Source organism: Amblyomma maculatum, chromosome 11 (assembly GCF_055883805.1).
Source record: "Amblyomma maculatum isolate TAMU_Amacu chromosome 11, ASM5588380v1, whole genome shotgun sequence".
NCBI lineage: Eukaryota > Metazoa > Arthropoda > Arachnida > Ixodida > Ixodidae > Amblyomma > Amblyomma maculatum.
This window is the reverse complement of record NC_139354.1, coordinates 27,993,474-28,021,132: the sequence shown is the minus strand read 5'-3', so window position 1 is coordinate 28,021,132 and position 27,659 is coordinate 27,993,474. Positions and strand designations below refer to the sequence as shown.

The window sequence follows — 27,659 nt, the reverse complement described above, 5'->3', positions numbered from 1 at the left end:
ATCGCGTTATCAAAGGTCAAAAAGCTGAACGAAGCAGTTTGTGACGAAATGAATATTCTGACTTTAAAGAAGTAGGCCGCTGAAGCAGAGTTGCATCCGTCAACCGAGCGACTGTGATGAAGGTCAGAAATATAGAACTACTAGTAAAGACGTCATTTCAGAAATTAGAAAAGCTTCCTGATCTGTCTTTTAACCTTATATGGCAGCAATAGATACAAAAAAAGTTCCTTCGGTGTCCAAATACCACCGGTCGGCGGCTATAGGTATTTCTCTAGCATGATACAGGTTTTAAAAGCAGTATTCGCCAATGCGATTCCGTAGGTCCTGTCCACGATGATTCGGCTCATGGTTGTCGTAGTGTTCCTTGTCACAGCTAAAGGTAGGTATTGAAACTTCTTGACATGCCCAAGTTGTCTGGGCGTTACCAACAATAGCCACCAGTCGCGAGCGCTGCATACCTCAGCGAGATTATTTTCATTTTGAATGTATAGATAACTAGGAAGTGGGGCGAGATATTGCGCGTATACGTTGATATTGATTTTTCTAGGAGACGCTGTATAACCTGATCTATGACATGCATCGTCTGCCCTCACCGACTAATTCTCACGGCTATAGGAAGTTCTGGTGGTACTAGTAATTAATAATTCCCGCAGTAATTTGGTAATGTTTGATGCCATGGAGGCCGCAAAAGCAAGTGCGCAAATAAAAGCATGTGTGCAGTGGTTTTGGTGTGATATTTGCCGAGATAAGGGACATGTATTTGGGGGGACCCCGACCACTTCAGCTTCACCTCATCGGCCCCCATGGTGGGATTTTGAAACCGCTGTGTTGTATCCGCGTTATCCACCATTCACAATGCGTAATGTTCTTTTCTAACTTGTCTTGCTCCCATAAGCACAGTGAATTAGAGTAACCGAGAGCAGACAATATAACTATGTTCTATGCTCAGCAAACAGAGCGACCGCAGGCGGCCTGTGAAACGTCACTCTCTTTCAAAGGTAGCCACAAAAGATAGTTCAAAACTGCCTCACTCGTTCCTTGAAGTGCAAACTTGAACTCGTGCGGAAACAAATCGCTGAGAAACAGCTAACATTTCGTCAACAAGCCTTGTCTTGGCGTGTGCTGTCTGATGTCAGTTCAGAACCTCAGGTGGTCGAAATTTCCTGAGCCCTCCACTGCGGCGTCTCTCATAGCCTGAGTCGCTTTGGGACATTGAACTCCATAAATCGAACTAAGTCTTCATCTCTTGCTACATCCGCTCAACTGACCACATAAGTTAGCTACACTTACCGTATGAAATGAAATGTATTACAGATAAGGACTCATGAAGCCGGCTGAAAATTTTGTTACCAGTAATAATACATCACAAGTACTTTTGACACTCACAGAGTATGTTTGCGAAGGCGGGTTCTCCCACTTCACCTCTCCCTATTCAAAACATTCGCAAAGCTTTGTTACTCGTTATTCGCGTTCGTCGGTGTACTTTGTAAACGCATAGGTCAGAATACAAAAGAAATTCGAAAGACACTTAAGCTCCGACTTTAGGTGTATCGCGCGACAGGGCTCCCCTTGAGTATCGACGCTCACGTACAATTCCCATCTCAAAGACAAGGTGGTGGGGGTAAACACATTTTATTGCCATTGAAACAAATAGTGGAGTCGAAGCCCCCTGAATGGTACTTGGGTGCTCCCTTACTACATGGAAGACACCCTTACGAGGCAAAAGAAAGTCCTTGGAGAGGAATCCGCCTCATCGGGCGGTTTGTCTGGTTTCGTGACGCCATACATACACCGGCCAATCAGTGATCAGCCATGTCCGGTGTGGCGTATACTAGCTGCCGGAAGCACGCTTATAATTTTTCGCTCCAAGCACCGAAGACAACAGCGCTGACAGCGGACTTTCTGCAAACGGAGCTTGTAAGGCTATCACGCTTCCGAACTAATGTTATACGATTTGCGTCAAGGACGGACAACTGTGATGCGCGAAAGGAATCACGAGAGAAGCACGAATGCACATATATTCCATGTGCTTGGAACAGTCGGCCTTCACTATGGCTATCCCAATACATTTATCATTCAAAGAAAAATGAAGCTATGATCGCAGCATTTTTATCATAACAAAGTCAAACATTTTTTCAGCGCTAAACACAGCGTCGTCCTGGCAATGGCGTGTTGGAAAATGCACATCAAGCGCGCGAAGTCACGCGTGATTGTACGGAAATAACTGAAGAGGCGATCCGTAATGTTAAATAACAGTCGTCGCACGTTTCGAAAGACGGAACATTATAAGATATTTCATTTTGCGTAAAGAAAATTTTCTGTTTTAGTAGGGTTCTAACCAACAGTGGTACATAACCTGCCAGACAGATTAGCGACTGCAGGACACGTAGGCACGTTGAGTTGGTTGAGGTACGAGTCGGGAGGGGAGTGACGTGTGTTGATTTAATTGGAGTTTAGTAATGTAGTCAAGTGGATAGAGGCAGAAAGAACACTAACAGTCTGTGAAGAGAAGGCGCTGATGGGGAGCCAATAACGCTGCCTTCTTGTAAGCTTTAGCCGGAGCTTAGTGTTCCGAAGTTTTAGTATGCTCACACTAGGTATCACATTCACCAATTCCGACGTTGTCTGCCCGGTCATTGATGGTAGTAGCCAACAGGTGGTAGTTGGTAAGACGTTGGAGCCTGGATTCGACCATTTCGTTTATATTTCTCTGGTCCTTATCCCCTTGCAAATGGATATTGGCAGGCAGTAGTTTAGGTTAAACTCGAATAAACGAAAACAACTTAAGGTTGTGATCAACCGCGGCGGCTCTGTGCTTACGACGCTCCACTGCTGAACATAAGAACGATGTCTCAATCCCGGCCATGGCCACCGAATTTCAATGGAAGCGAAAAGCAAGGCGCACGTGAACTGCGCGATGTCAGTGCAATGCAAAGGAACCTATGGTCGAAATTCTTTGGGCCCTCCATTTCATTTATTAATACTGTCAGCCACCATAAGGGGCTGTAACAGGAGTGGAAAATACAAAACGAAAAAATGAGCAATATAGAACACGATAAAAATCAATAGTCAATCAAAAATTGTCTCTGAATGCACACACAAACAAAAGAAAAATGAATTACACAGAAAGCCGTCCTCATCACCTGAGTTACTCTCGGACCTTACACCCTATTGGGGGAACCAATGCAAACTTGCTAGCCGTAAGTAGGTTTCAAACCGGGAGCGGCATGGAAAGGTCAGCTTCGCTGGCCACTGCATTAGGCCACTGTACAATACCGCAGCCGAACATCCCGGGTGTTTAAGTGCCTGTGTGTCGCTCTATGTGGTGCGTTGTCGCTGTTTTTAACCTCTTGAAATGCGCCACGTACCCACAATGTTTTCCACAGGCGATTATGGGAAAAAGATTGACGCAAGCGGGAACGTCAAGAAGTGAAACGATGCAACTATAGATGCAATATTTAGAGTATACTAACAAACAAAATTTTGAACAGAAAAAAAAATCTGAAAAAAATTTCGAAAAAAACGTTAACAGGTAAAACTACCAGTTGCTGTAATGTAGAAATTTGAGCTAGTTGATCAGTAGTCGTAGTCATGGATAAATGTAGTCATGGATAACTGCCCAAATCGCTGCCAAAGTAAATCACTTGGCACTCTAGCCAAACCGTAGTAAAACTGCTACTGACAAGGGGAGCCCTAAACACGAGAGGCGGGCATGCAGGTACATTCTTCTCTGAAGTGTGAGCCGCCATCAGGAGAGGAGAAAATGTCCTATGAATTCCACTCCCCCAAATTATGCTCGTATGTTTGACGTGTCCACCCACATCTGCACAGATATAAATTCAAGCTGGGAATCCTGAACCGTAACAGCGTCATCGATAACTCCCACTGGCCGGTCTTTGCATGAAAATACATTCCAATTATATGACAAGTGCCGATAATACGTGTTATTCAGTAAGGGATTGTGTAGACTGGCTATGATGTGCTGTAACCGTTGTAATCTGGAAATCGCCAGTAGTCTGAAATTAGAAACGGGATATAGTACAGACTCATTAAGTGCCGACCTCGCAAATAAATCAGCTGCCTCGTTTGAATGAACACATGCATGACCATGAACCCAGATAAAACTGACTTCTTTCTAAGTACACTGAATAAAGAAAATCGCAGGAAACGACTCAAAATTTTTTTTGTAAAGTTTCAAATGACTTTAAAACTGCTCAACAATTAGTGAGCGTGAGAACGTGTGTTCTGTGCATTGAATGTTGTCGTCTTCTTCAGCTTCCTTCCGTGAGCAACTGATCGGGAACACACCGATACAGAATTGCCCTCTTAAGGTGCGTTAAGTAGCCGCCCCCAAATTTCATAAAACCCTACTACTTAGCCAACCATCGAACCATGTTCGCCGACCTTTGCCTGGAGGTTTCTTCACCTTGAAAACCAGACCTCGAACCGAAAGCTCTGCAAATTCAGTAACCAGCCTCGAGACCCTACTCTCTTCAGGTCCTCATGTCATTAATTTCCTTACAATGGATAATGCTGCCCTCCTTTTATCAAGAAATTGACATCTCCGGCGCCGCACTGGCGCTCCATTCTCTCCGTGTGCGGTAACCCTCCCCCGCGGTCTTACCCGCGCAAAAAAGCTTACGCTTCAAAGCATGGCCTCAATTCTGGCACTTATATCCCTGTCCAGGGTGTCCTGCCTGCTACTCTCAAAACACTGAGGCAGATATATATATCTCCACTTGTGGTTTTACCCGGCACTAAAGCCAACAAAAATTCGGAATCTGGATGCAGCGGGTTTCCCGCCAAACAACCCATCCTCGTATACTGCCTGGACGCAAGGGCCTTATCATCGCTCGTTCCTCGACTTCATTCGACCGGCTAACGTTTCCTCATTTATTTAAAAACCCGCTTTTTTTTTTCTTCACTCCATTTATGCCTTGAGGCAATAAACAATTTTATGAAGGAAGAAACAAGAAACCCGAGCTGCGAGCGCACCTAATTCGCATTCGGGCCTACAACGTTAAATCATCCGCCATTTTTTTTTTCTCGATCAAACATAGACCGCGTGAAACCTGGTAGCAAAAATTACCTCTCGGCAAGAGAAGCAAGATCAGTACAGCCCGTACTTATACATTTGGTTCGCTGCACTTACATGTTAGCGGCATCGATGCACCTGCGCGCTGATACAGCGCAGTGCATAGCAGTATCTCCGAAGGAAAGAATTTGGTTAAACTGGACGACCCATGATACCTCGCCTGCATTTGTAGCTACAGTGCTCAAATCTTAAATGAGTGGATAAAAGACTCCTCAAGGTTCCTCGATTTCATGCATATGCTGTATTTTGTAGCTTCGGGGATAGGCACGTTCATGATTCGTGACTTGCAACAAAGTCAAGTCATGGGTTTGAGATAATAGCAAAAAAAAAAATCGGACCTGCTGCTCAAACAGTCATCCTCACGTTATCGCGCTAAGGGCAAGTACGCAGATGAGGGGCTTCTACCATTGCTCGCTGCATTCTTGCAGGCAGTCTTTATATACATTATAGTCGAAGGATGCATCATCTCGTCCGCAGCAAGTATTGTGGTTAGATATGGTGTTGGTGCAACTTTAACAAAGTGCCGACTGACCAACTATTCCTTACGTGCTTCGTGTCGTCTCGTTGCGTCACGTGGCACTCCTGTCCTGTGCTTCTATCAGCGTGGGTCTTCTTATTTACTTAGTACCAGCAGTATATGTTTTCCCACGTCTATACATATATATATATATATATATATATATATATATATATATATAGGATGAAGTAGGCGAGAGAATACCACGAAGACGAGGATAAGGACGACGAAGTGCCGCTGTGCTGCTCGAGCTCGCTTGTGAAGACCTAGACTGGCTGTGTTCTTGTGTGGTTCGCCTTGCAACTTCGAGAGGGCTATTATCCCTGTTAAAACACAGTAAAAAACCCCTTTCAATATATATATATTGAAAGGGGTTTTTTACTGTGTTTTAACAGGGATAATAGCCCTCTCGAAGTTGCAAGGCGAACCACACAAGAGCACAGCCAGTCTAGGCCTTCCACAAGCGAGCTCGAGCAGCGCAGCGGCACTTTGTCGTCCTTATCCTCGTCTTCGTGGTATTCTCGCCTACTTCATCCTTGTCTTCGTATATCCTCGTGTAGTTCACTACAATTTCCCCCGGGGCGAGGAGGAGCCATCCTGGCGACCTATGGTGAGGGTAAAAGGAGCGGATCGTAGTACGTTTTGAGGCGGCTCACGTGCACAGTTTCGCGGCCGCGATGACGCATGTCCGAAAAGGTAGTGAGTGGCTCCACGATGTAATTCACAGGGGAGGTTTGACGGATAATGCGGTAGGGGCCGTGATACTCGGTTCGAAATTTTGATGACAGTCCCGGTGGGGTGCCGGGAACCCAAAGCCAAACAAGGGATCCTGCAGGAAAAACGTGTGGCGTCTCATCTTTGTCGTGGTGATGCTTTTGGCGGCCTTGAGATTCCGATGTAAAACACCGGGCCAACTGGCGACATTCCTCCGCATGTTTGGCAACGTCTGAAAGGAGAGTACACTCTGAGGAGTCAGGACGATATGGTAAAATAGTGTCCATCGTGGACGACACCTCACGCCCATAAAGCAGGAAGAAAGGGCTAAATCCAGTGGTTGACTGCGTGGCGGTATTGTATGCGTACGTCACGAAAGGAAGAACAGCGTCCCAGTTAGTCTGATCGGCGGCAACGTACATCGTCAGCATATTTCCGAAAGTACGATTGAAGCGCTCAGTCAGCCCGTTAGTTTGAGGGTGGTAGGCCGTTGTGGTCCGATGTATGATGCGACATTCGGCCAGTAGAGCTTCAACGACGTTGGATAGGAAGACGCGTCCTCGGTCACTTAGCAGCTCTCGCGGTGCGCCGTGGCGAAGAACAAAATGATGGAGTAAGAACAGGGCAACTTCACGGGCAGTAGCGGCGGGTAAAGCGGCGGTCTCGGCATACCGGCATATATATTTATATATTATGTGCGTACGCCAAGGACGCGTAGCCAACAGTGGGCAACGTCCTCTTTTCGCTTCTACCCTCCCAACCTCTTTGTAAACATCCGACGCAGAGCACCCATCCCTCCGTGACATATGAAACTAGCTTGCAAAAACGACTTTGCAGAAAAAACAAAAAATTCTGCCTACATGTCTAATGTACACATATGCCACATCAATGACTCGTTTAGGGTGGTGTAGGGTGCTAAGTGCAGCGCAGAAACCAGCTTCAACTGATGTCTACCCCCCGCCCTCTTTCTATCTTTCTTTCTTTCTTTCTTTCTTTCTTTCTTTCTTTCTTTCTTTCTTTCTTTCTTTCCTTCTTTCTTTTTCTTACTTACTTTCTTTCTTTCTTTCTTTCTTTCTTTCTTTCTTTCTTTCTTTCTTTCTTTCTTTCTTTCTTCCTTTCTTTCTACAGGGATACAGCAACCTCGACTGGTTTACCCCCGTCTCCTCGAAGAGCGTTCACCAGATGGCCGCTTGGTATTGCACCTGCACGATGACCTGACGCTCAATCTGAGGAAAGCGTCGGTAGCTGCGAGTGAGTTCCGTGTCCTTGAACAGGAGGATGGGCGGCAAGTGATGCACTTCGTGAGTACTGTTTTATCTTCTGAAGCACGTTACGCGCACGTTCAAACATCGATTTCGAGGAAATTAATCCAAAGGGGTTCAAAGTGCCTGCACATTTTCGCATGTTACCAAATATTTAACTATTGTGCCTCATTTATTATGAGAAAAGTGTTAAAACAGCATAGAAATGAAATTCAAGCAGAAAATGACGGCAGCCAAACATAACCATCTATATTCTTCATTTATTCCAATGAGTTCCCATTGTGCAGCACTAAAAAGTCGTAAATAGTTTAGACTGTAATGAATGTTCTGTAGCTCGTGATCGTAGACCAACTTACAAATTTTGAAGTTTCTTTGTCAACGTTTTGCACGCGTTAGCTGGTAATATAAAAAAAAAACAAATTTTATGAAAAGCAACTGTGGCTACGCCAATTTTTCTTCCTCCCGCTTTCAAAAAACTGACAGACCAAAAGTTGATGTGTCGACATAGTAAACGAGAGTTCTCAACAGCTCACGTTTTCTAGAGATCGTATATTTCCCAATGCGATGGCACCCTCCATGAAGACTGAAGAAAAAGTGCCTTTGAAAGTTTGCCATATTTAGGCCGCAGTGATAGAGATGCTTTATGTTTCGCCCAGCGCTGAAATGTCAGTTAGGTGCGCCTATACAAGGTTTATGCAAGCTCTTACATTGTGCCAAAGTCACTTCTTCAAACCCGAAAGAGGTTAAAATATGCTTGTTCTGATCGCCTGGTTCAAAAATTCACTGTTTAGGTCAAGCTTACGTCTACCTGCTTTAGTTTTCAAAAATCATATTTTCGAGTTATCAGCTCACCTGCAGTAAGCCGATAACCTCGATAAGTTATTATTTTCCTGATTTTGTCGTAACTACAAAGTAAACCTCGTTCCGCAGTTCAAAGGAGAGGAACTCGACCGCCACCTCCATGAAGACGAAAAGCAATTCGCAAGTGTACATCTCATGCAAAAAGACACCGGCGTTGAAGTAGTGAGTGCCGAATTCCTTGTTCTTCAGCTCGAAACTACGAATGTCTGCATTCGATGCCTTTTTGTGGCAAGTGTGTAAACGATAAGAGAAACATTTCAACATAATGAATTGCTTCGGTGTCGTCAAATATTCATTGCCTCTTATACAGGAAGGCATCGTGGGACCTTACCATAGGATTCAGCCAATGCCCGAGATGGAGCGATCCGAGGATGGCCTCGTTCCACACATGATACACGAAATTGAGAAGAAGGAAATGCATGACATTGAGATGGAACCCCGTGGCTTAGGTAATGTAATGAGCGAAAGCTCCTTGTCTTGTGTTGGTTACAAGCACTCGGCGGGAAGTTTTTGATTGCTGCACAACGCTGAAATACCCGAAACCTTCACGGCGAGCAAATATTGCTCCTGTACAGTCCTTAGAGGTAATGCGTATGCAAAAGCAGGGCTGTCTATCTGAAGCCGACGGAATTATAGTTAAGTTATTATGTTTCTTGAAAGGATACGGCCAGCTCAGAATGACAAACTTGATTTCCCTAATTACGAGCGAGAACTCCCGATGGAACTTCGTTGCTAATGGCCAACTTTTTGCAAGCTACCGGCAAAGTTTTTGGAACACGCAAATCCAATGGCGCAAATTGCGATGGACCAAACCCTGCTTCATACGAAGGGTGTCTTAAAAAGAAAGCTGCTACTCTTGCACGCATGATGGAGCAAGTAATAGGCAAACCACCCAAGCATCATGACCCACAACCTAACCCCGACGCAGTCTTCCCGAATACCTAAGATCTTTCCCCAAACCGGGCAACGCAAAGTGGTCAAACAACTGGCAATACGTACGCGGCTGCAACTAAAAAGTAACATAGGAAAAGTGGTGGCATCTGAGAAGACGCGACAAACACCCACCTTTTGTTATCAGCCTAAGACACAGCAATGTGACAAGGCGATCAGTGAAAGACACCAAAGCGCAGTTACGGAACAAGACATCACATGCCTACTGATTCCGATGCTTTTTGCAGCCATCGACGCTATTGTCCACAGCAATGTGAAAAGGCGATCAGTGAAAGACACCAAAGCGTAGTTACGGAACAAGACATCACATGCCTACTGATTCCGATGCTTTTTGCAGCCATCGACGCTATTGTCCGCGCCAACCCTTCTTCACAAAGTCTCCCAGAAGCTGAAGCTCTCCCTGCAATCGAGGTGTTGGTATAGGCTTCCTACGCTTCACAGGGATGTAATATCACACATCGGTAACCATGGCTTCGACTGAGACAGTTTCGCCACAGATGATCATCAACATCTATCGTACATGCACCATTTTGCACTAGAATTCTCTTGCTTTGCGCTCGAAACTGATTTCAGGGAACTGGTGCGAACGCGACACTTCCTTTTCATAGTCATCCCTAAATCATGCGTCACGGAAACTTTTACACTGCACGGATACCATTTTCAACATTCACAACAACCAGAAAACATCAAGACAGTCCCTAAATCATGCGTCACGGAAACTTTTAGACTGCACGGATACCATTTTCATCATTCACAACAACCAGAAAATATCAAGACAGTCCCTAAATCATGCGTCACGGAAACTTTTAGACTGCACGGATACCATTTTCATCATTCACAACAACCAGAAAACATCAAGACAGTCCCTAAATCATGCGTCACGGAAACTTTTAGACTGCACGGATACCATTTTCATCATTCACAACAACCAGAAAATATCAAGACAGTCCCTAAATCATGCGTCACGGAAACTTTTAGACTGCACGGATACCATTTTCAACATTCACAACCAGAAAACATCAAGACAGTGCTCATATAGGCTTTTGCAGGGATATGGGGGTCCGACTTCCTTGATTTATGTCCTGCCTCACAGCGACAACAAATATGTGTACCTTAGGTGTAACGGTAATTGTCAGACAAGACTGCACTCTCATTGGAATTTATCTTGAGCCAGGCAAGCTATTCGATTCTTTGAGGCTAGAAAACGTCGTAACAATGTCTCCTGCTCCACGATTTATTTGTGGAGACTTAATTCTCAAAATGAATTTTGGGGCAGCTCACACACATGCGCCCGAGGTGCTAAAAGCTACGGATGCGGTAGCAAGCAGGCCCCGACTTATCCGAAGTCGTGAAAGGAGAACTCATGTTTCTGTTAACGCGCCTGCTCGCAGAGCAGTGTGTAGAGTGAGTCAGTCTCTTTTGTAAAGTGTGGTTGCCTCTGTCGTTTGTAAAAAACATTTTTGTACTTCATGCTTTTGTTATAAAAAGTTAAGTTTCGTCTTGTTACTGCAAGTTCGTCGTTCTTCGTGTGCACTGTATGTCGCTTACCGAATCAACGGGCACCACGAAGTGGTGCAGAAGAAAAGAATTGAGTAAGACAAGGAGCCTGATTTCAATATGATTATTCTGTCTTTTTCAACATTTTGTTGCAGATGCTTGGAGCATAAAAGAAAGAAGTGGTGGTACTGCAAACGTCCCCGAAGAAGTGACAGTAGAGCTGTTTATTGTCACTGATCGCTGGCATCACAAACACTTCGCAAAAACGTCCCAATTGATACTATACCTCTGCATAATTGTGAACTCCGTGAGTACTTTTGCAGACTTATGAGGGTTTTCTTTAAGGCACCCTTGATCAGAGTGCCCTAAACAGCATTAAGCCCTGCCTTCCAAGGCGAAATGAGCAGGCCCATTTACTCTTTGCGTTGGCAAGAAACGAAAACAAAATCAGTTTAATATAATAGAAAAGAAGACATACATGCAGTTATGTAGAAACCATGCATAGTAGGTGACGGCCAAAAATAACAGTTAGGTGCAGCTGAAGCCGCCCATATCAATTACCCTAAAGAAGTGATGAATATTGTGCGGCTTATGGAAGAGTTCTTAACAGCTCCTATTAGATTTTTCGTGTTTATTGTTTCAAACGCTGGTAAAAACTCCTGGCTTCTCCAAAACTGACATTGTTTTATAGCCAGGTTGTGTAAAGAAATGTGAGCTGGGCTCGTGCTGTCCAAAGTCCGCAAAAATGACGTGAATTGTGCGTCGAATATACCTTATTACTACTGCTGCTTGAACGGCAAGGCTGAAGCTCCGCTCAAGTACCTCCCACTGCTTTGTATCTTAGACGCATGCGATTGGTCTCCTCCTCATATCACATCGGTCTGCTTCCTTGGTAACGCCCTCATGCACACTTAAATCTACCTCTGCTCAATTTCAAGCACGCCTTTTGTGCCAGATCGCAGGCACACAGCAGCTTTTTTGATAAACAACCACCACACAACTTCTACCTTATTCCAGATAATGTTTTGTCGAAAAAGGTAGAGGTTGTGTGCTGGTTGTTCATCAAAAAGCTATTGTGTGCCCGAGCACTCAACTCAGCTGTTGTGTGCCCTCAGCTGTTGTGTGCACTCAGCTGTTGTGTGCACTCAGCTACTGTGTGCCCGAGCACTAAGGAATATACATGCTCTCATGAAACGAGCAAACGGGCCAGTGGCAACAAATGAGAGAAGCAGCTTCATGAACATGAAGCGCGAGCCCGGTTTACCGCGTAGGGAGACGCTAACCACTTCCATAGCCCCACCCTTCACCCTTTCAGCGTTCTGTACATGTGTACTGACGCCACGCTTTTCTATTAAACGCTTAACCTATACTTCCACCCTAATATAAATCTTGCTGATGTAGATGAACCTTGACTGCACCGATCTAGCGTCTGATCAGCAGCCGACTTTCCTATGCTACGAGTTTCTGTGACGAGAGAGCGGCCCTGAATATTGAAGCCTATTCGATACTTGCCTAGTACTGTTATTTAATGGCAAAAAGTGAAATGTTGGGGTCAGATGTCATCTCTTATACAGAAAGGGAACGCACCGAAGTGCCTCAGCAAAATGCTGATCAAAGGATATCACGTGATCATGGAAAATTAGTCGACCATCGGCGGCTTTGCACGTCTTGAATCCAAGTAAGCTCCTTAACATATCGGCCTGCTGATTGTGCCAAAAACACCTCTTGAAATTGGGAAAAATTCGGAAATAAACTTACATAATTTTGTCCTACGTTATTGCTAAAGATAAAGTCACGGCATTGGTGCTAAATATGTCTCACTTTAATTTCGCAGGTGAACTTGAGATATACAGAAACCAGCGCTCCCAGGGTAAAGTTCTCGTTAGTAGGAGTCGAGAAAGATGAGGTAATCAATTCTCTTGTCTATATTGATGGCAAATAAACAGAACAGCCTCAGAAAGTTCGTCTTTTTTTTTCTTCCAGCATAGTTCGTATAAAACAGATCGCGACCATTACTTGGAAAGTTCGACTACTCTGGATGCGTTTCAGATATATGCCAATGGTAAAAAGCATGAATATGGCGAACCCGATATTGTGTACTTGATGACTGGGTACGTCCATTATTCTATTTTGCTTTTCTACTCGACGTTGCTGATCATGCTTTTTATTCGCTTCAGGGGTGAAGTCTACTCAGAAGGCCCTAACAAGACAAAGAATACAAACACACTCGGTAAGTTCCCAAAGCAACCATACAAAAGTTCATTACAGCAGACATCATGAACGGCATAAACATGATGAAAATGAATACCAGGCGTTTCAAGTAAATGTAAACAAAAGTAAAATGAGAGTCGTATAGTCCAGTCTGCAGTATTCGTTTTCCAGAATTGAATAAGCAATAAAGGCTAATTAGCTTACATTTCTATATTGACTTTATAGGAACAAAATGTCAACTGCTGAGATGCAGAACGCCGAGAAAAGCTGTGCAGTGAAACGTGTACACGGAGGTATCATTTATGTTCTGGCCTCCAGAAGAACGCTATCACGGAAAGAGATGGTCATCCATATCTATCATCCAGCCGCATGCAAAGCCCCATAAGAGAACTGTTCTGAAGAAGGGCAGAATTTGTGCACTAGAAGTGTCTTGGGAAGCAGAAGTAGCATCTCTGTCACCTGGAAGCTTTTTGTAGCGAAAGCTACACTGTGCTAGGTTTTCAAGCCGTCGGCGTGGCACCGTGGTACCTTGCCACCGTGTTACCGTGGTACCGTGGCACTGTGGCTTCGTGGAGAACGAAGAAGAAGAGGAAGAAGAAGGAAAAGACGAAGGAGAAGAAGAAGAACGCTCGGTCACCGCAGCTAATCCTTTCGCTCCACACTCGATTCAGCAGCGTTGAACCCTTCTCATTGTTTTTTATTATCATTATGCGCGTTGTCTTCTAAGACTAGTAAAAATGTTACTTTATGAGAAAGGTAACATGCTGCAAGCCTGGTGAACGCATGGTGCTAGCATGGTGCACGCCGACTTTTTCCTTCTGGCGCGAGTTCAAACCCCAGTTGTGGCAGTTTTTCTTCTTATTGTTCTTAATGTTTTCTTCTTTTCAAGTGTCAGTTCACGCAGACACAGTTTGCCGACACCCTTTGGCGACAGGCACGATCCACACACTCTGGTGAAGCCACTCGTGAGACAATAAAAGTTTCCGCCTTAATACTTGTATTGTGCGTGAAGTACGGAGAGAAAAGAATTTATTTCGTCCTAAAAGACTGACAGCGTTAAAAGTGGTCATATCTCGCTCTTAGCACCAAGAAGCAGCCTAGCGTTAGAAGACACGTCCAAAGTCGTAAGGTCTTAGGGCTTGTACGCATGACTGCAGAACTTTGAGAGGTCCGAAAATGTATTATGATCGTTAGGAGTGAATCTAACACGTGATGTCCTCTCATAGTGTTCCTAAGTATGGAGGCTGGAAATTACCGCTATGCCAATCCGGCCAGTGCATCTGGCAACCGCTGTTCTTTGCCAAATTTCCGAGAGAATGCGGTAATTTGCAGAAGTTTTTTTATAGAAGAAGTCAACGCTATATACCTGTCTCACGCAGGCATCGGCTTCGTGGGTACCGTTTGTACCACCCACTTTGTTGCTCTTGGCCAAGACGCTGCTGGAATGTACAGTGGAATGCACACGCTGGCGCATGAGGCCGGCCATGTGTAAGACTTGCTTCATTTCTCAGTAATCCTTCGCACCGTTCTTGTCGACTACATCTCCTAGAAAAAGCGCGAATTTCTGCCTCTCTTGCTAATGCATACACTCATGATGACAAGTGGAGCTACCACGGGATTTTACAGGACTACATGCCCGCATTTTCTGACGTACAATGATTTTTTTTTTTTTTCAAGATATGAGCGATATGCTTCCCCAACCACTTCCGTTAGGCGCGGTTTTTGTACAGAAAATTTGTTATTGTAGCGGGTCTCCTGGTTTAACCCCTTTTGCGCACGACTACACAATGTTTAAATTATTTGCAAAATCCAGACAATCAGCGTCAAGCCATAAATGCATCGCACAGTAGAATAGCAACTACAAAAAAGAATTTCGGCATTCGTGGGGCTATCAGACAACTTTGTGTTTGAGGCAATCAACTGAAAAATTTTTCTTATTCTGGTTATCCATTGTTTCCGACGTTGTTTATGACAGGAAATGACTACTTATGCTGTATGCGCGTAAAGAACTCTAGTAAAATGGTGAATACATAACTTAAAGACAGTCCACATTACAATTAATTTCAAACGTGTTCACTCGAAACACGCACGTTGCTATAACTATTAAAAATCAGAACACTGCTTATAACATCCGAACTACTCTTGTGAAATGCAGACAACAACCCTTATTTACTTTCTAATTATTTTTGCCAGTCTTTTTAACCGGTCTGTGGCTACAAGGAACTAATGAACCATTCGTCTTTTTTAAGACTCGGCGCCTCTCACGACCAAAGCCCTCCGAAGCCGTGGATCAAGAACGACCCGGGATCACTGAGCTGCAAGTGGATTGAAGGTTTCATGATGAGCTACGTCGACGGCGGAACTAAACACCATCGCTTTTCCAACTGCAGTCTTGCTCAAATCCGAAACGTAGTGGTGTAAGTGTACTATTACTTATTCTCAAACTGCCTCAATAGTCATCTCTATCAAACTTAAGACTCACTTGTTCTCAAACTATGGCAAACAGCAACCACATTTTAATTAAGGAAAATCGTAAAAGCGCCTGTGTTAGAGAAAGGATTAGTCTATGCCGTTAATGTGTGCTGTCGCAACCACAGATGACGGCTTATAGTGACGCAAGGTTACGGTAAAGTATCATAGAGCACGAGCCAGCCTATCGGGCTGATCCCGAGAAAGAAAGAAAAAAAGGAAGAAATGCCAAAGCTTTCCACAACGGCATCTCTATCTCTCTTTCTGCTCTCACGTCCATCTTCCTCCCTTCCCTTACAGCGCGGTACAGGTGTCCACGCAGAAAGTGTGACAGATACTGCGCCTTTCGTTTCTTACAAACCCTTAAACAATTATGTTAAACGTACTCGTGGATGAGAAGGAGACAATAAAGGCGCATTGCGTGTACCCTTAAGGCGAGGCTTCGGCATCACCGTAATTTTTCACCTTCCAATTTTGCACTGTATTGCTGCTCATAGAAGTAAAACCCATAGAGTGAATTTCGGAATCATTCAGTAGTTCTCTAAAAGAACTTCACAGCAGGCATTTGAGTTGACCTTTATAACATGTTACAGGATGGCAGGATTGAGCTGCTGGACTGTGAAAAAGACGGGCTACAGCTACAAAGGCCAATATGCCGGCATGGTGGTCAAGGCTAACGATTACTGCCAAAAAACCGTCTTTCCGAACGAAAAGAACGTGACGGCAGACATGGTTAGTCACACTTTTCTTTTTTAAATCTCTGAAAGAATTCACACTAGGAATGAATCATCAGTGCGGTAACTCAATGGCTGAGTGCGGCTTCTTTACACAGTACTGGTTTTCAGCCATCGGTCGCGATGAAAAAGATGCCGATGAAAGTGAAATACAGACAAGCAACAGCTCATTCACATACCGAGCTAATCACAGAAACAACTAAACAAAAACCAGAGTATTTCCTTTATAGTTAACTGTGTACGAACAAAGGCGATCTACAATGGATGAATGTGTTGTGGGGAACGATTTCCCATCGTCCCTTTTAATGTTGGCTTTCCCCCATGGTAGTTACTATCATGAGATGGCGCCAGCGTTGATAGGCGCCAGCTTTGCGCCAGCACTAGCGCCGTCGAAGGCTCACTGAGTACGCGGGGGGAAGTGCCTTTTTCGGCATCGGAGAGAGGTCGCGTGCGGACAGATCCAGACGGGCTCCGTTGCTGCCGGCAACGCGAGGCCTTGCGGGAAGTTTTCCAGCATGGTCGTCTTGTCCGGATTCGGGGATATCCCCTGACTTGGCGTGGGCGGACTTTCGCCCGTAACCCTGCTGGGGACTACATAGATTCATTAGCGTGTTTATTAATAGCTGGTATTGTTGTTACTGCAGCAATAAATGCCTGTTTATAATTACTGGGAGGCTGAGCGCGGAACATACGAGGACAATTGAGAGACACACAGGACGAGCGCTAACTTACAACTGAAATTGGAAGTGGATAATGTACGAACTCAAGGAAAAAATACGTGTGCAAGCTCTATAAAGCGCTGAATTTGCATGACAGGAAAAATAATCCAGACTGAACCAAGATAAACTAGGGCCACCCAAAGGCAGATAAAACAGAAAAATTTGAAAAATAACAAAAATACCGGAAGCATACAAAGGAACTTACACAGCATTTAAAAACGAAGCTTCCTTTTTCAACAAAACAACCGACGTTTCACTTACGCACTTATCGGTTCCTAATCTATGGATAAATGACGCCTCAAGAAGTTGTCTTGCTAATTGAACCTTAGACCGACCAAGAACATTGGTTGCCCGAAACGTGGATGGCATTTGTAGCTTAAACAATGTCTAGGCAGGTTGTTAGATTGGGACGATTTAAACGCATGTTCCCTTAAGCGCTCATTAAGACATCGGCCAGTCTGGCCTATATAGGCACGGCCACAGCTGAGAGGGACTTCATACACATCACCTACTTTACAGACAATGAACTTAGTTACATGCTTCACACTACATGCCTGTTTCTTGTAGCTTTGGTTCGTCAGAGCTCAGACTAGACAGTTTTCGAGGTGCCGTGAAAACAACGCCTACATCAAACTTTCCCGCTATTCTCTTTAAATTGTGCGTTACGCGGTGAACGTAAGGCACCACCACGTATTTCTTGTTCTGTCTAATATCAGTGGCAGTGCTGAGTACATGTTCGCTCTTCTGATGCTTCCGTAGCGGCTTAAGTAAGCTTTCCGCACCTGTCGTCAGCAGAGAAACAGGATAACCAGCATCCTTGAGGCGTTCGGCCTGAAGTGCGAAACTTGGTTCCACTTGGTGAACACACGACTTAGATAGCGCGGATTTAAAAGACAATGATACAATACCACATTTAACAAACTTAGGCTCCGCCGGGGTGGTGCAGTGGTTACGGCACTCGACTACTGTGCCCAAGGACGCGGGATCGAATCCCGGCCTCGGCGGCCGCTTTTCGATGGAGGCGAAAAGCAAGGTGCCCGTGTGCTGTGCGATTTCAGTGCACGTTAAAGAACCCCAGGTGGTCGAAATTTCCGGAGTCCTCCACTACGGCGTCTCTAATAGCCTGAGTCGCTTTGGGACGTTAAACCCCACAAACCAACCAAACCGAACTTAGAATGTGATGAATGATATGGTAGAGGGGTCTTTGTGCGTGGCATATAGGCCCAACAAATGTGGCTTGTCGTGTTAAAACAGTGTTAGATCTAAAACCTGAAGCGAGGTATTTTGTGGTACCTCAAAAATTCATGGAACTGGTAACGGCGAAAAACCGCCCTAGAACCGAGTCAGCAACAAAATCAATGTTATCATCCCTTTGTTGCTTTTTTCCTCGAGTTTGTACATTATCCCCTTTCGATTTAAGCTGCAAGTTAGCTCTCGTACTGTGTGCCTCTCTTGTCCTCGTCTGTTCCGAGTTAAGCCTCCCAGTAATCATGTCTTACCAACTAGCCCAGAACTCCACTTTGCTCATAAATGTTGGTGTTGTCAGCACGTGTTGTTCCTTTGTTCCCAAGACCACGGCCCGCCGTGGCCGCAGTGCGCTCGGTAGCGCTCGAGATCACGGGGTGGGGTCAGCGGCATGGACTGTCAGCCGCGACTAAGCGGGGAGAACGTATTTATTCCCCCATTACAACCCCGCATTGTATTTTAGGCTATGCCGGGTGTTTCTTGCTTAGAACGTGCAAAATTTAATAAGAATGTACTAACCTCAGAATAATTTTAACCATAAGGCTATAATGGGGACTACATCGGATTCCAGGTACGAAGCAGAAGTCTTCATTTTAGTTTGGTAATTAACTGAACACGTTCAACAACTTTCTAAGTTCCATTGTATTTCATTGTTGCATCGTAAGTTTCTAAGTTTCATTGTATTTGCAGAACTGGAACCCGTCCTCCTTTTAGTTCAGAAGCGAAAGCAAATTTTCTTAATAAAATTTGTAGCGCGTTCTACGAGGCCCACAAATGTCACCCTGATATTTGATCACCATAACAGCTTCACACAGTAATACAGCACCTGTGACGTAGACCGTTCCACCCAGCGATTTCGTCACACTGCTGGCATCAACTGGGAGCCAGGCGGGCGCACGGCATTTCGCTGTCAATAGAGAGATTTAGCACACCGTGATCCGCGATCCGCTACTGTGATCCGCCACCGCGCGTTCCATTGCGCATGCCCAGATCACTTTGATGCCGATAGATGGCGCCACATACTTGATGTCGGCACATTTACCTGCTGCATCGGAACCAATCAGCTTGTGCGCCCCGCCCACGAGCGGTAGAGGGTCGCGGTGGCGGATCGCGGATCACGGTATGCTAAATCTCTCTAATAGAGAGATTTAGCACACCGTGATCCGCGATCCGCTACTGTGATCCGCCACCGCGCGTTCCATTGCGCATGTCCAGATCACTTTGATGCCGATAGATGGCGCCACATACTTGATGTCGGCACATTGACCTGCTGCATCGGAACCAATCAGCTTGTGCGCCCCGCCCACGAGCGGTAGAGGGTCGCGGTGGCGGATCGCGGATCACGGTATGCTAAATCTCTCTAATTTTGTTTCTACCGCGGCCTCGCTGATAACCGCTGCGTCGGTACCCAATGCGGCGCAGTCATGCGCTTTCAGTCTAGCCTCAAAGCGAGCACTGGCCGAGTGAACTACGCCGAACGCGCTACTTACGCTAAGTTACAGAGTGAGACCATCTATCAGGATAACACTCATGGTCCTTGTAACGCCCGCTACAATTTATATTTAGAAAATCTTTATTCCCAGCTATACTGTTCGGGGGACGAGCGACAATCCTGCAAATAAAACATACCCATCAAAATCAAACTTTAAAAGTGTTAACTTATTTAGTTAATTGGCGAATTAATTGAAGCCTTCTTGTCTCTTACCTGGTGTCTACCGTAGCACCCAATATGGCCCCATAGCTAAAATTGATGTAAAGTCGGTGCCTTTCTGAAAATTTTTGACCTTATAAACAAACCTGTATGCGTACGTGCGTGAGAAAGAGAGCGAAAACAGGCCTCGTATAAGAAACCCAACGGTCTTCATAAGCGTGAAATAGCGCCAGGATGCCTGCAAAAATATGTCTTCGTCGTCTCACAGAACGCACCATTGTCTCGGTGTAGTGAGTTCATCGATGGTGGCAGCCCAGCAATGTCACAACGAATAACGGAACGTAAAAGCAGAAAGACACAGGAAAAAGTATAAAAGCATCCCCAACGCGTACAGTAATCAAGCACTCTACGACGCATTTTGGTTAATGTTGGGCCTTATATCTCTGTCGGGGGGTGTTTCATATAATATTCATGATAGCTTACCAGCGTATGCAATAATGTATATGTGTGGATAATAGACGCGTAAATTAAATTACTAGTGCTTGAACGAATAGGAATGACATGCACACGAAAGAGAATTCTCAAGGGCATGCAGCCAATGGGAACGTACATGGTCAAATTACTTTTTAAAAGTAATAAAAGTATACAGCACTAATTTTATTCTAAATATACCCCAAAAGTGATTACTATACATTACCAGTCATTTCTACCAAAACTAAATGGCAATACATACATACATACATACATGCATGCATGCATGCATGCATGCATACATACATACATACATACATACATACATACATACATACATACATACATACATACATACATACATGCATGCATGCATGCATGCATACATACATACATACATACATACATACATACATACATACATACATACATACATACATACATACATACATGCATGCATGCATGCATGCATGCATGCATGCATACATACATACATACATACATACATACATACATACATACATACATACATACATACATGCATGCATGCATGCATACATACATACATACATACATGCATGCATGCATGCATGCATGCATGCATGCATGCATACATACATACATACATACATACATGCATGCATGCATGCATGCATGCATGCATACATACATACATACATACATACATACATACATACATACATACATACATACATACATACATACATACATACATACATACATACATACATACATGCATGCATGCATGCATGCATGCATGCATACATACATACATACATACATACATACATACATACATACATACATACATACATACATACATACATACATACATACATACATACATACATACATACATACATACATACATACATACATACATACATACATACATACATACATACATACATGCATGCATGCATGCATGCATGCATACATACATACATATACCCCGCCGGGGTGGCGCAGTGGTTAGGGCGCTCGACTTCTGTGCTCAAGGATGCGGGATCGAATCCCGGCCTCGGTGGCCGCTTTTCGATGGAGGCGAAAAGCTAGGCACCCGTGTGCTGTACGATGTCAGCGCACGTTAAAGAACCCCAGGTGGTGGAAATTTCCGGAGTCCTCCACTACGGCGTCTCTCATAGCCTGAGTAGCTTTGGGACGTTAAACCCCAAAACCAAACCAAACATACATACATACATACATTCATATATACATACATACATACATACATACATCCTATGAGTAATGCAACTGGTCTCAATTTAATTTTTTCGCTTCCATACATATAAAACGTAAATACACAGACAAGAAGAGAGCGCAACCTTTCACACATTATTTTCTCTTCCCGCCAATAAATCCTGCTAAGTCATTCTCTCCTTAGAAAGATAAGACATTAGAGGCCATTATAAAAATAAGACAACGGTAACAAAAACGAAAACAGAAATTTCGTTGAACAGACGTCACTTTCATAGCGTTCAAGACACAAACGAGCGGCAAACCGAACGCCTTGCTGCATAAAGCTGCGTCTGCCCGACGAAATGAAGGCGGAGCGTCTATATGAGGCAGGTTTTCGAAATCACGCCTACATCTTGCTGCTTTCGAAGTGGTCGTACACTTTTGCCTACCCACCAGATGCCCGCAGTAAGTCTCTAACTTCGGGAGCTCTCAGACGCATAGTTATATGCAATTTTAACCCTTCTTCCCAATCCTTTATGCTGGACCAGGCTTTTGCCGCACACCATACTGCTTTCGAAGCATCCTATACCGAGCAAAGCTACTTTTTTCTTATAAGAAAGGCGCATTTCAGCAAAAGTTATTGAGAAAGGAATTAAGCACCTTTGCTGCAAATATATTGCCTTCAATTATTCATTACGTTACTTAATTACTACTGGAGAAAAAAAAGCACTTCATTATATTCCAAATTACCTGAAAAGTAATTAAATTACAGTAATTGCATTACATTACCGCAATTATTGTCATCTCTGAAAGAGAGCCATTAACGCTATAGCAGCGACTTGAAAAAGGAGCTTAAGTGTTAAAATATTTGTGCACGCATAGCTACAGCGATCCAAGGCGAAGTAAGTGGCTGAGTCAATTAAACATGCCTGCAGTTTTTCGCCATTCTTTACGTGCAGAATAATGGCAACAACTGTGGCAACCGTGAAGACTTTATTAATAATAAACAACGCATGTGCACGGCGCCTGCAAAACTCGGTGTCTTCGAGCTCTTCTATTGTTGTCGATCTCACCCCAATCCACGCGCGCTTGTGCTGGCTCCGAGGTTTGCTGAAGTTCTGAGCAACGACAGCCTCAGGCATCGAGAAGTGCTTGCTATATCATCCCATTCATTTGGCCTCCATTGTAAATCTTTCTGGTCATTCGTGCGCTCATTGGGTAATTCAGGCCCTAGGGCGTACACAGTGCGGCATGTAAAGTATGTGGGAGTTTGTCAATAGTCCTGCTCGAACGAAATGTACCCTACAGAATACCGGCTCAGCGAGAACCAATACAAAGTTATAATTCGTATATATGAAGAGTAATGTACAGAAGGAAATGAGGGAGTACGAAATTCATGGTACCGCCTTCTGCCTCATGTCTTTTGGAAATCCGAGAGGACATGTAAATACTGCGCTTCTCCTGCTTATTGGGATGTAAAGGCCTTGCCACTTCGTGACCCCAATGTGCCATGCCTTAGTTACATCTAGAAGAACTAGGTAATTATGCATTTATTAATGGCTTTCCTTTTACCGTGTTAAAAGTATGGCATGATCCTAGTTATCAGTATAGGGTTCCGCCTCTAACGGACCAAAAGTAGATCGGAGCCTGGTCGGGCCCGAAAGGTGCCTCTCCAGGAGCATCTCCACCATACACCATGCCATACACCCATGAGCACCCACCATAAGCAGTCAATTACCCGAAGACTACGGCAAAACACAATTCAAAGGCGCAACTGGAAGGCAGTCATTGCAGAAACGAGATGAACTACCAACACATCTAGCGCAGATATGCGCCACACGAAAGGCTCATATGATCGCCTGTGCGTTTTTCAATTTATGTAATATCGCTTCTTATCAATTGCGCGAATCTTTCATTGCATACCTAAAGAATTATTTTCTCACTATGCTTGGCTCATGCTGCTTGTAATCTATATTGTAGCACAAATATCCTTTGCGCTGTTTTATTTGTTTGTTTTCTCCCCTCAGAACTCGCCTAAAATGAAGGAATGCAAGATACGGTGCCAATATACAAAACCTCGCCAGCAGTGCTACAGTAACGGCTACTGCCAAAACTACAAATCAATTTTCTACGTTGATAAAAATGCACTGGATTACATGTCTTGTGGACAAAACATGGTAAGTCAAATGTGGGCCTTAAGAAGAAGAGCGTAGACTTCTTGCGCAAAAAAAAATGTAATTTTATAAGCAGCAGACTTCCATCGACTGCCACACAACTATCACTAATACATCTTCCGTTGTTAGGGATACGACGCGATAGGAACTTTCTTTTGTTCATGCATCTAGGCATTACAGCGCATGTATGTTCGATCCGCCTCGACGCGATGACTCAGTGGTTAGGAACTGAATAACTGAGCTAGGGGAACATGGTTCAAGCCCGGCCATGGCGACAGCGTTTCGATGGATACGAAACGCAAGGCGCCTGTGCAGTAGCTGTGCGATGTCTGTGCTCGTTAAAAATCCTCACGTGGTCGAAATTATCCCGAGTCGTCTAGTGCGGCGTACTTCATAGAGTGAGTTGTTTCAAAATGTTAAATCCCATTAGCAAACCCAAACCCTATGACCAGGCCCTTCGCTAAGCAGAGCTTGCATCCTCAATGCAGCTCACCTCAAGGAGAACTCACCTGAATGTAATTCAGGTAAGATGAAGGGGAGTAAGAATTTGTGGACTAAGAAGGTAGTCGTAATAAAACAGCCCACCGCTTCCCTACGTGGCCCATTTCATTCATAGGTATGTTTCATTTTCCATGGGCGAAACAACGGACAACTCCGTGTTTCGCAGCAAAGTTGACAAAAGACAGAGACTTTCAGCGATGGGTCACGTAAACGGGTGAACACTTAAGGCTCAGTCGAAGTTGCCCACGACACAGTCACAAAACAAATTCTTACTCCCCTTCATTTTACCTGAATTGCATTCAGGTGAGTTCTCCTTATGGTGAGCTGCATTAAGGATGCAAGCTCTGCTTCGCGAAGGGCCCGGCATAGGGTTTGGGTTTGCTAATGGGATTTAACATTTTGAAACAATTCTGTCTATGAGGTACGTCGCACTAAAGGACTCAGGATAATTTCGACCACGTGAGGATTTTTAACGATCAGATACTGCGACTCTCACACGTGAAAACGAAATCCGCCGAACTCTTTATCCACATCAAGACTTGTCTTTTGTGATATAATTCTATCGCATGATTTACTTTATGCGAGCCAAAATCTTCAGTATTCCCCACTTCACTTGCCACTCATTACTCGAGAATGTTTAAAGCCAAAGGCACGACGCCTTTTCGGGCAACGTAATACAAGCAATGGCAGCAATAGCGATGCTGCTATCACGTAAGAGAGTTCCCTTATGCTTGTAAAAGTAAAGTTCAGGCGTTTTTCTAATTTAATTCTTCATTCACATAAGTTTGACAACAAAACGACATTTTAAATCACACTAGAAAACGTGGTATGCTTTGAGGAACTCCACGAAGCGAATTTGTTGTCCACGACAGCAGTGTGTGAGATGATGTTTTGAAAATTTTATTGTTTTACATTTTTTATATTAAGCGCCAATGGTTTATATTAAGTAATAAATTAGTGGTTAAGTGCAAGTTTATTAAACATGAGAATTCTTGCAAGAAAGTCGTAAATGATGCAACTGCCAAAACTGAGACCTAATTCAAGCATGAATAAATTTCGCTTCGCCTATAGCTGATTCCTAGCGAAGAAGCTCTAGAGTACAAAAAAAACAACACGAAAGGGGCGTGTGCAAAAACAGGACAGGTGCTGCACTTGTTGAAGATTAATTCTGTACCACTTTCTGTAAATGCCTTAAATTTAGAGGCGACTATTTATTTATTTATTTATTTATTTATTTATTTATTTATTTATTTATTTATTTATTTATTTATTTATTTATTTATTTATTTATTTATACAAAATATCCCTAAATGCCCTGCTAAAGGTATTATGTAATTGGGTGGGGGGAGGGGCACAGGTAATTCATAAAAAATAGAAAAACTACTACAAGAGGGAAAAAAACAAGTACAGCATATGACATTGTGAGAAAAATGTCAAATATGAGACAAGAAAAACGCAGCTCACGCAAAAAACAATTTACATTTAAAGTGATGCAGTTGACATCCATAGGGAACCAAAGCTGGAGTTTGCTCCGCGACGCCAGCGCTCGGTTTCCAGCGGAGCGGAGAGGAACTACAAAACCTACGCGCATTCGCGCCCGCGCTGCGCGCGGCTGTCTGCGGAGTCTGCGCAGCCTGCTCGCTCGGGAGCGCGTGCTACGTTCAGCCGCGCGTGCACGCGGAGCGGGAGAAGGAGAGTGATGACGAGGGAGGTTGGTGGCGCATCTCCGCGCGCAAAGCCGGCGCTCTTTGCCAGTGGGATTTCTTAATTTTGCTTTTTTCTGTGCCCCGGCTGACATAGTGGCTGGCTGGAGGCATGTTTTTTATCGGTGCTTTCGAAAGCAAGAAATTATGATTAATTGATCGCCGGACACTGTTTTCAAAGAGCGCTTGTTGTTGGCAGGCTCAGACATAAAGAAAAAAAAATGAACACGAATTCGCTACTTGAAGGCGGGAGGCAAACGACAGGTATCTTGAAGGACTTGAGGCGGCACCTCTTGATGCCTCTATCCATGTGCACAGAATGAAGGGTCCAGCCTTCTGGTTGAGAATAACCGATAGGCTGGTACACAGCGACGAGTGCTCCTTCCTTTCCATTTGTGACTGGTCTCTTGAAAGGGGCCTATTCAGCTCTTTGGGGACAAATGTTTTAGGCAGTGCTGCCGGCGCCGTGGGGCCTGTTTTCGGCGCGTTTAGGATGCGTTCCCTACAAAGGCACAAAGCATGCCGCCTTACCCTTTGGTTCCTGCCGACACCGGCCAGGGGAAGTTCGCTGCTGCGGCGCTGCCATTCGAAATCAATGACCTATCTACCTTTAACGATGAGGGGTTCCTAACGACTTGGGTCATTCCCCAGAAGCCGAGGCATGCCATTTTTGCGGCAGTTTCCTCTCCACGAGACGAACAGCGAGGAAATGTCTGACGACTTTCCATGCAGACGGGGACATCTATCCACGGAAACCTTTGTCTTCTTAATTCCACTGTTACGCTGCGCAATTCCTAGTTCAGTTATCTCCTATAGCGAACGCGCAGTTTTGAGTTCCCGAAGAAGGATCGCGTATGAGGATAGGATGATTGACGTAAAGTGATCGCATTAATGACGAATATCTGTTTCTTGAGGCCGACTCGGTTCCACGATGGCTACTTCGGCACCGCCAGTTAGAGAAGTACGACACACGAACGGTACGAGATATCCCCCCCCCCCAAAAAAAACAAACAAAGAAAGAAAGGCCCACAACCATTCCGTTACCGTTTCCACACAAGCTTCGCGAAAAAAGTGCGCCGTCATTTTTTTCATTCTAGCTCTTTTCTTTCTTCTTCCCCCCTCATTGTTAGAGCACGACGGTGGCCACAATGCGGTCGGAGGAGGAGAGAAACAACCGAGCACGCGCGCGCAAACACGTGCTAGAAAGCAGCGCGGAGCAGACGACAACATGCTTTTCTATGCGGCGGCTAGCAGACGACGCGGCCGGGCTGCGCGTAGATTTTGACGGGGTCTCCATGGAGGGCGCTGACGCACAGAGCGGCGCAGCGCCCCCTGGCCCAGGTTTTCTCCCCTATATTGAGAAGTTCGTCAAATTACGAATATTTTACAGGAACTCAAAACGCGATTTTTTTTTTTTTTTGTTCTCGCAGGTATGTGTTCGTGGTGAGTGCATTCTCAAGCAAAAAGTTCTAACAGAAGCGCCAGAGTCTGACCTCTCGACGCCTGATACTGAGAGCCCAACGCCAGAAGTGACATCTGCGGCTGGGACTACCGATCAATGTCTTTGCGACTGTAGCTCCACGACAGCGAACACCAGGTACAGAACAACAACAACGTACCCGCCAAGGCCAAAAGTGATTCGTTATAATCCTAAGGGAAAATAAATAACTTAAAATTGATACGT

At 44.6% G+C, this 27,659-nt stretch overlaps 1 protein-coding gene across 1 annotated transcript; it reads left to right on the top strand.

Moving 5' to 3' along the window:
* The first annotated feature begins 238 nt into the window (after positions 1-238).
* On the top strand, positions 239-27,659 carry LOC146173246 (venom metalloproteinase BumaMPs1-like). The gene is made up of 13 exons (XM_084583597.1): positions 239-379; positions 7,455-7,627; positions 8,519-8,611; positions 8,760-8,898; positions 11,053-11,204; positions 12,732-12,803; positions 12,881-13,008; positions 13,075-13,127; positions 14,488-14,596; positions 15,358-15,525; positions 16,171-16,309; positions 23,625-23,774; positions 27,406-27,659. Exons 1-13 carry the CDS (start codon positions 334-336, stop codon positions 27,637-27,639), a joined length of 1,656 nt encoding a protein of 551 aa, XP_084439723.1. The 5' UTR covers positions 239-333; the 3' UTR covers positions 27,640-27,659.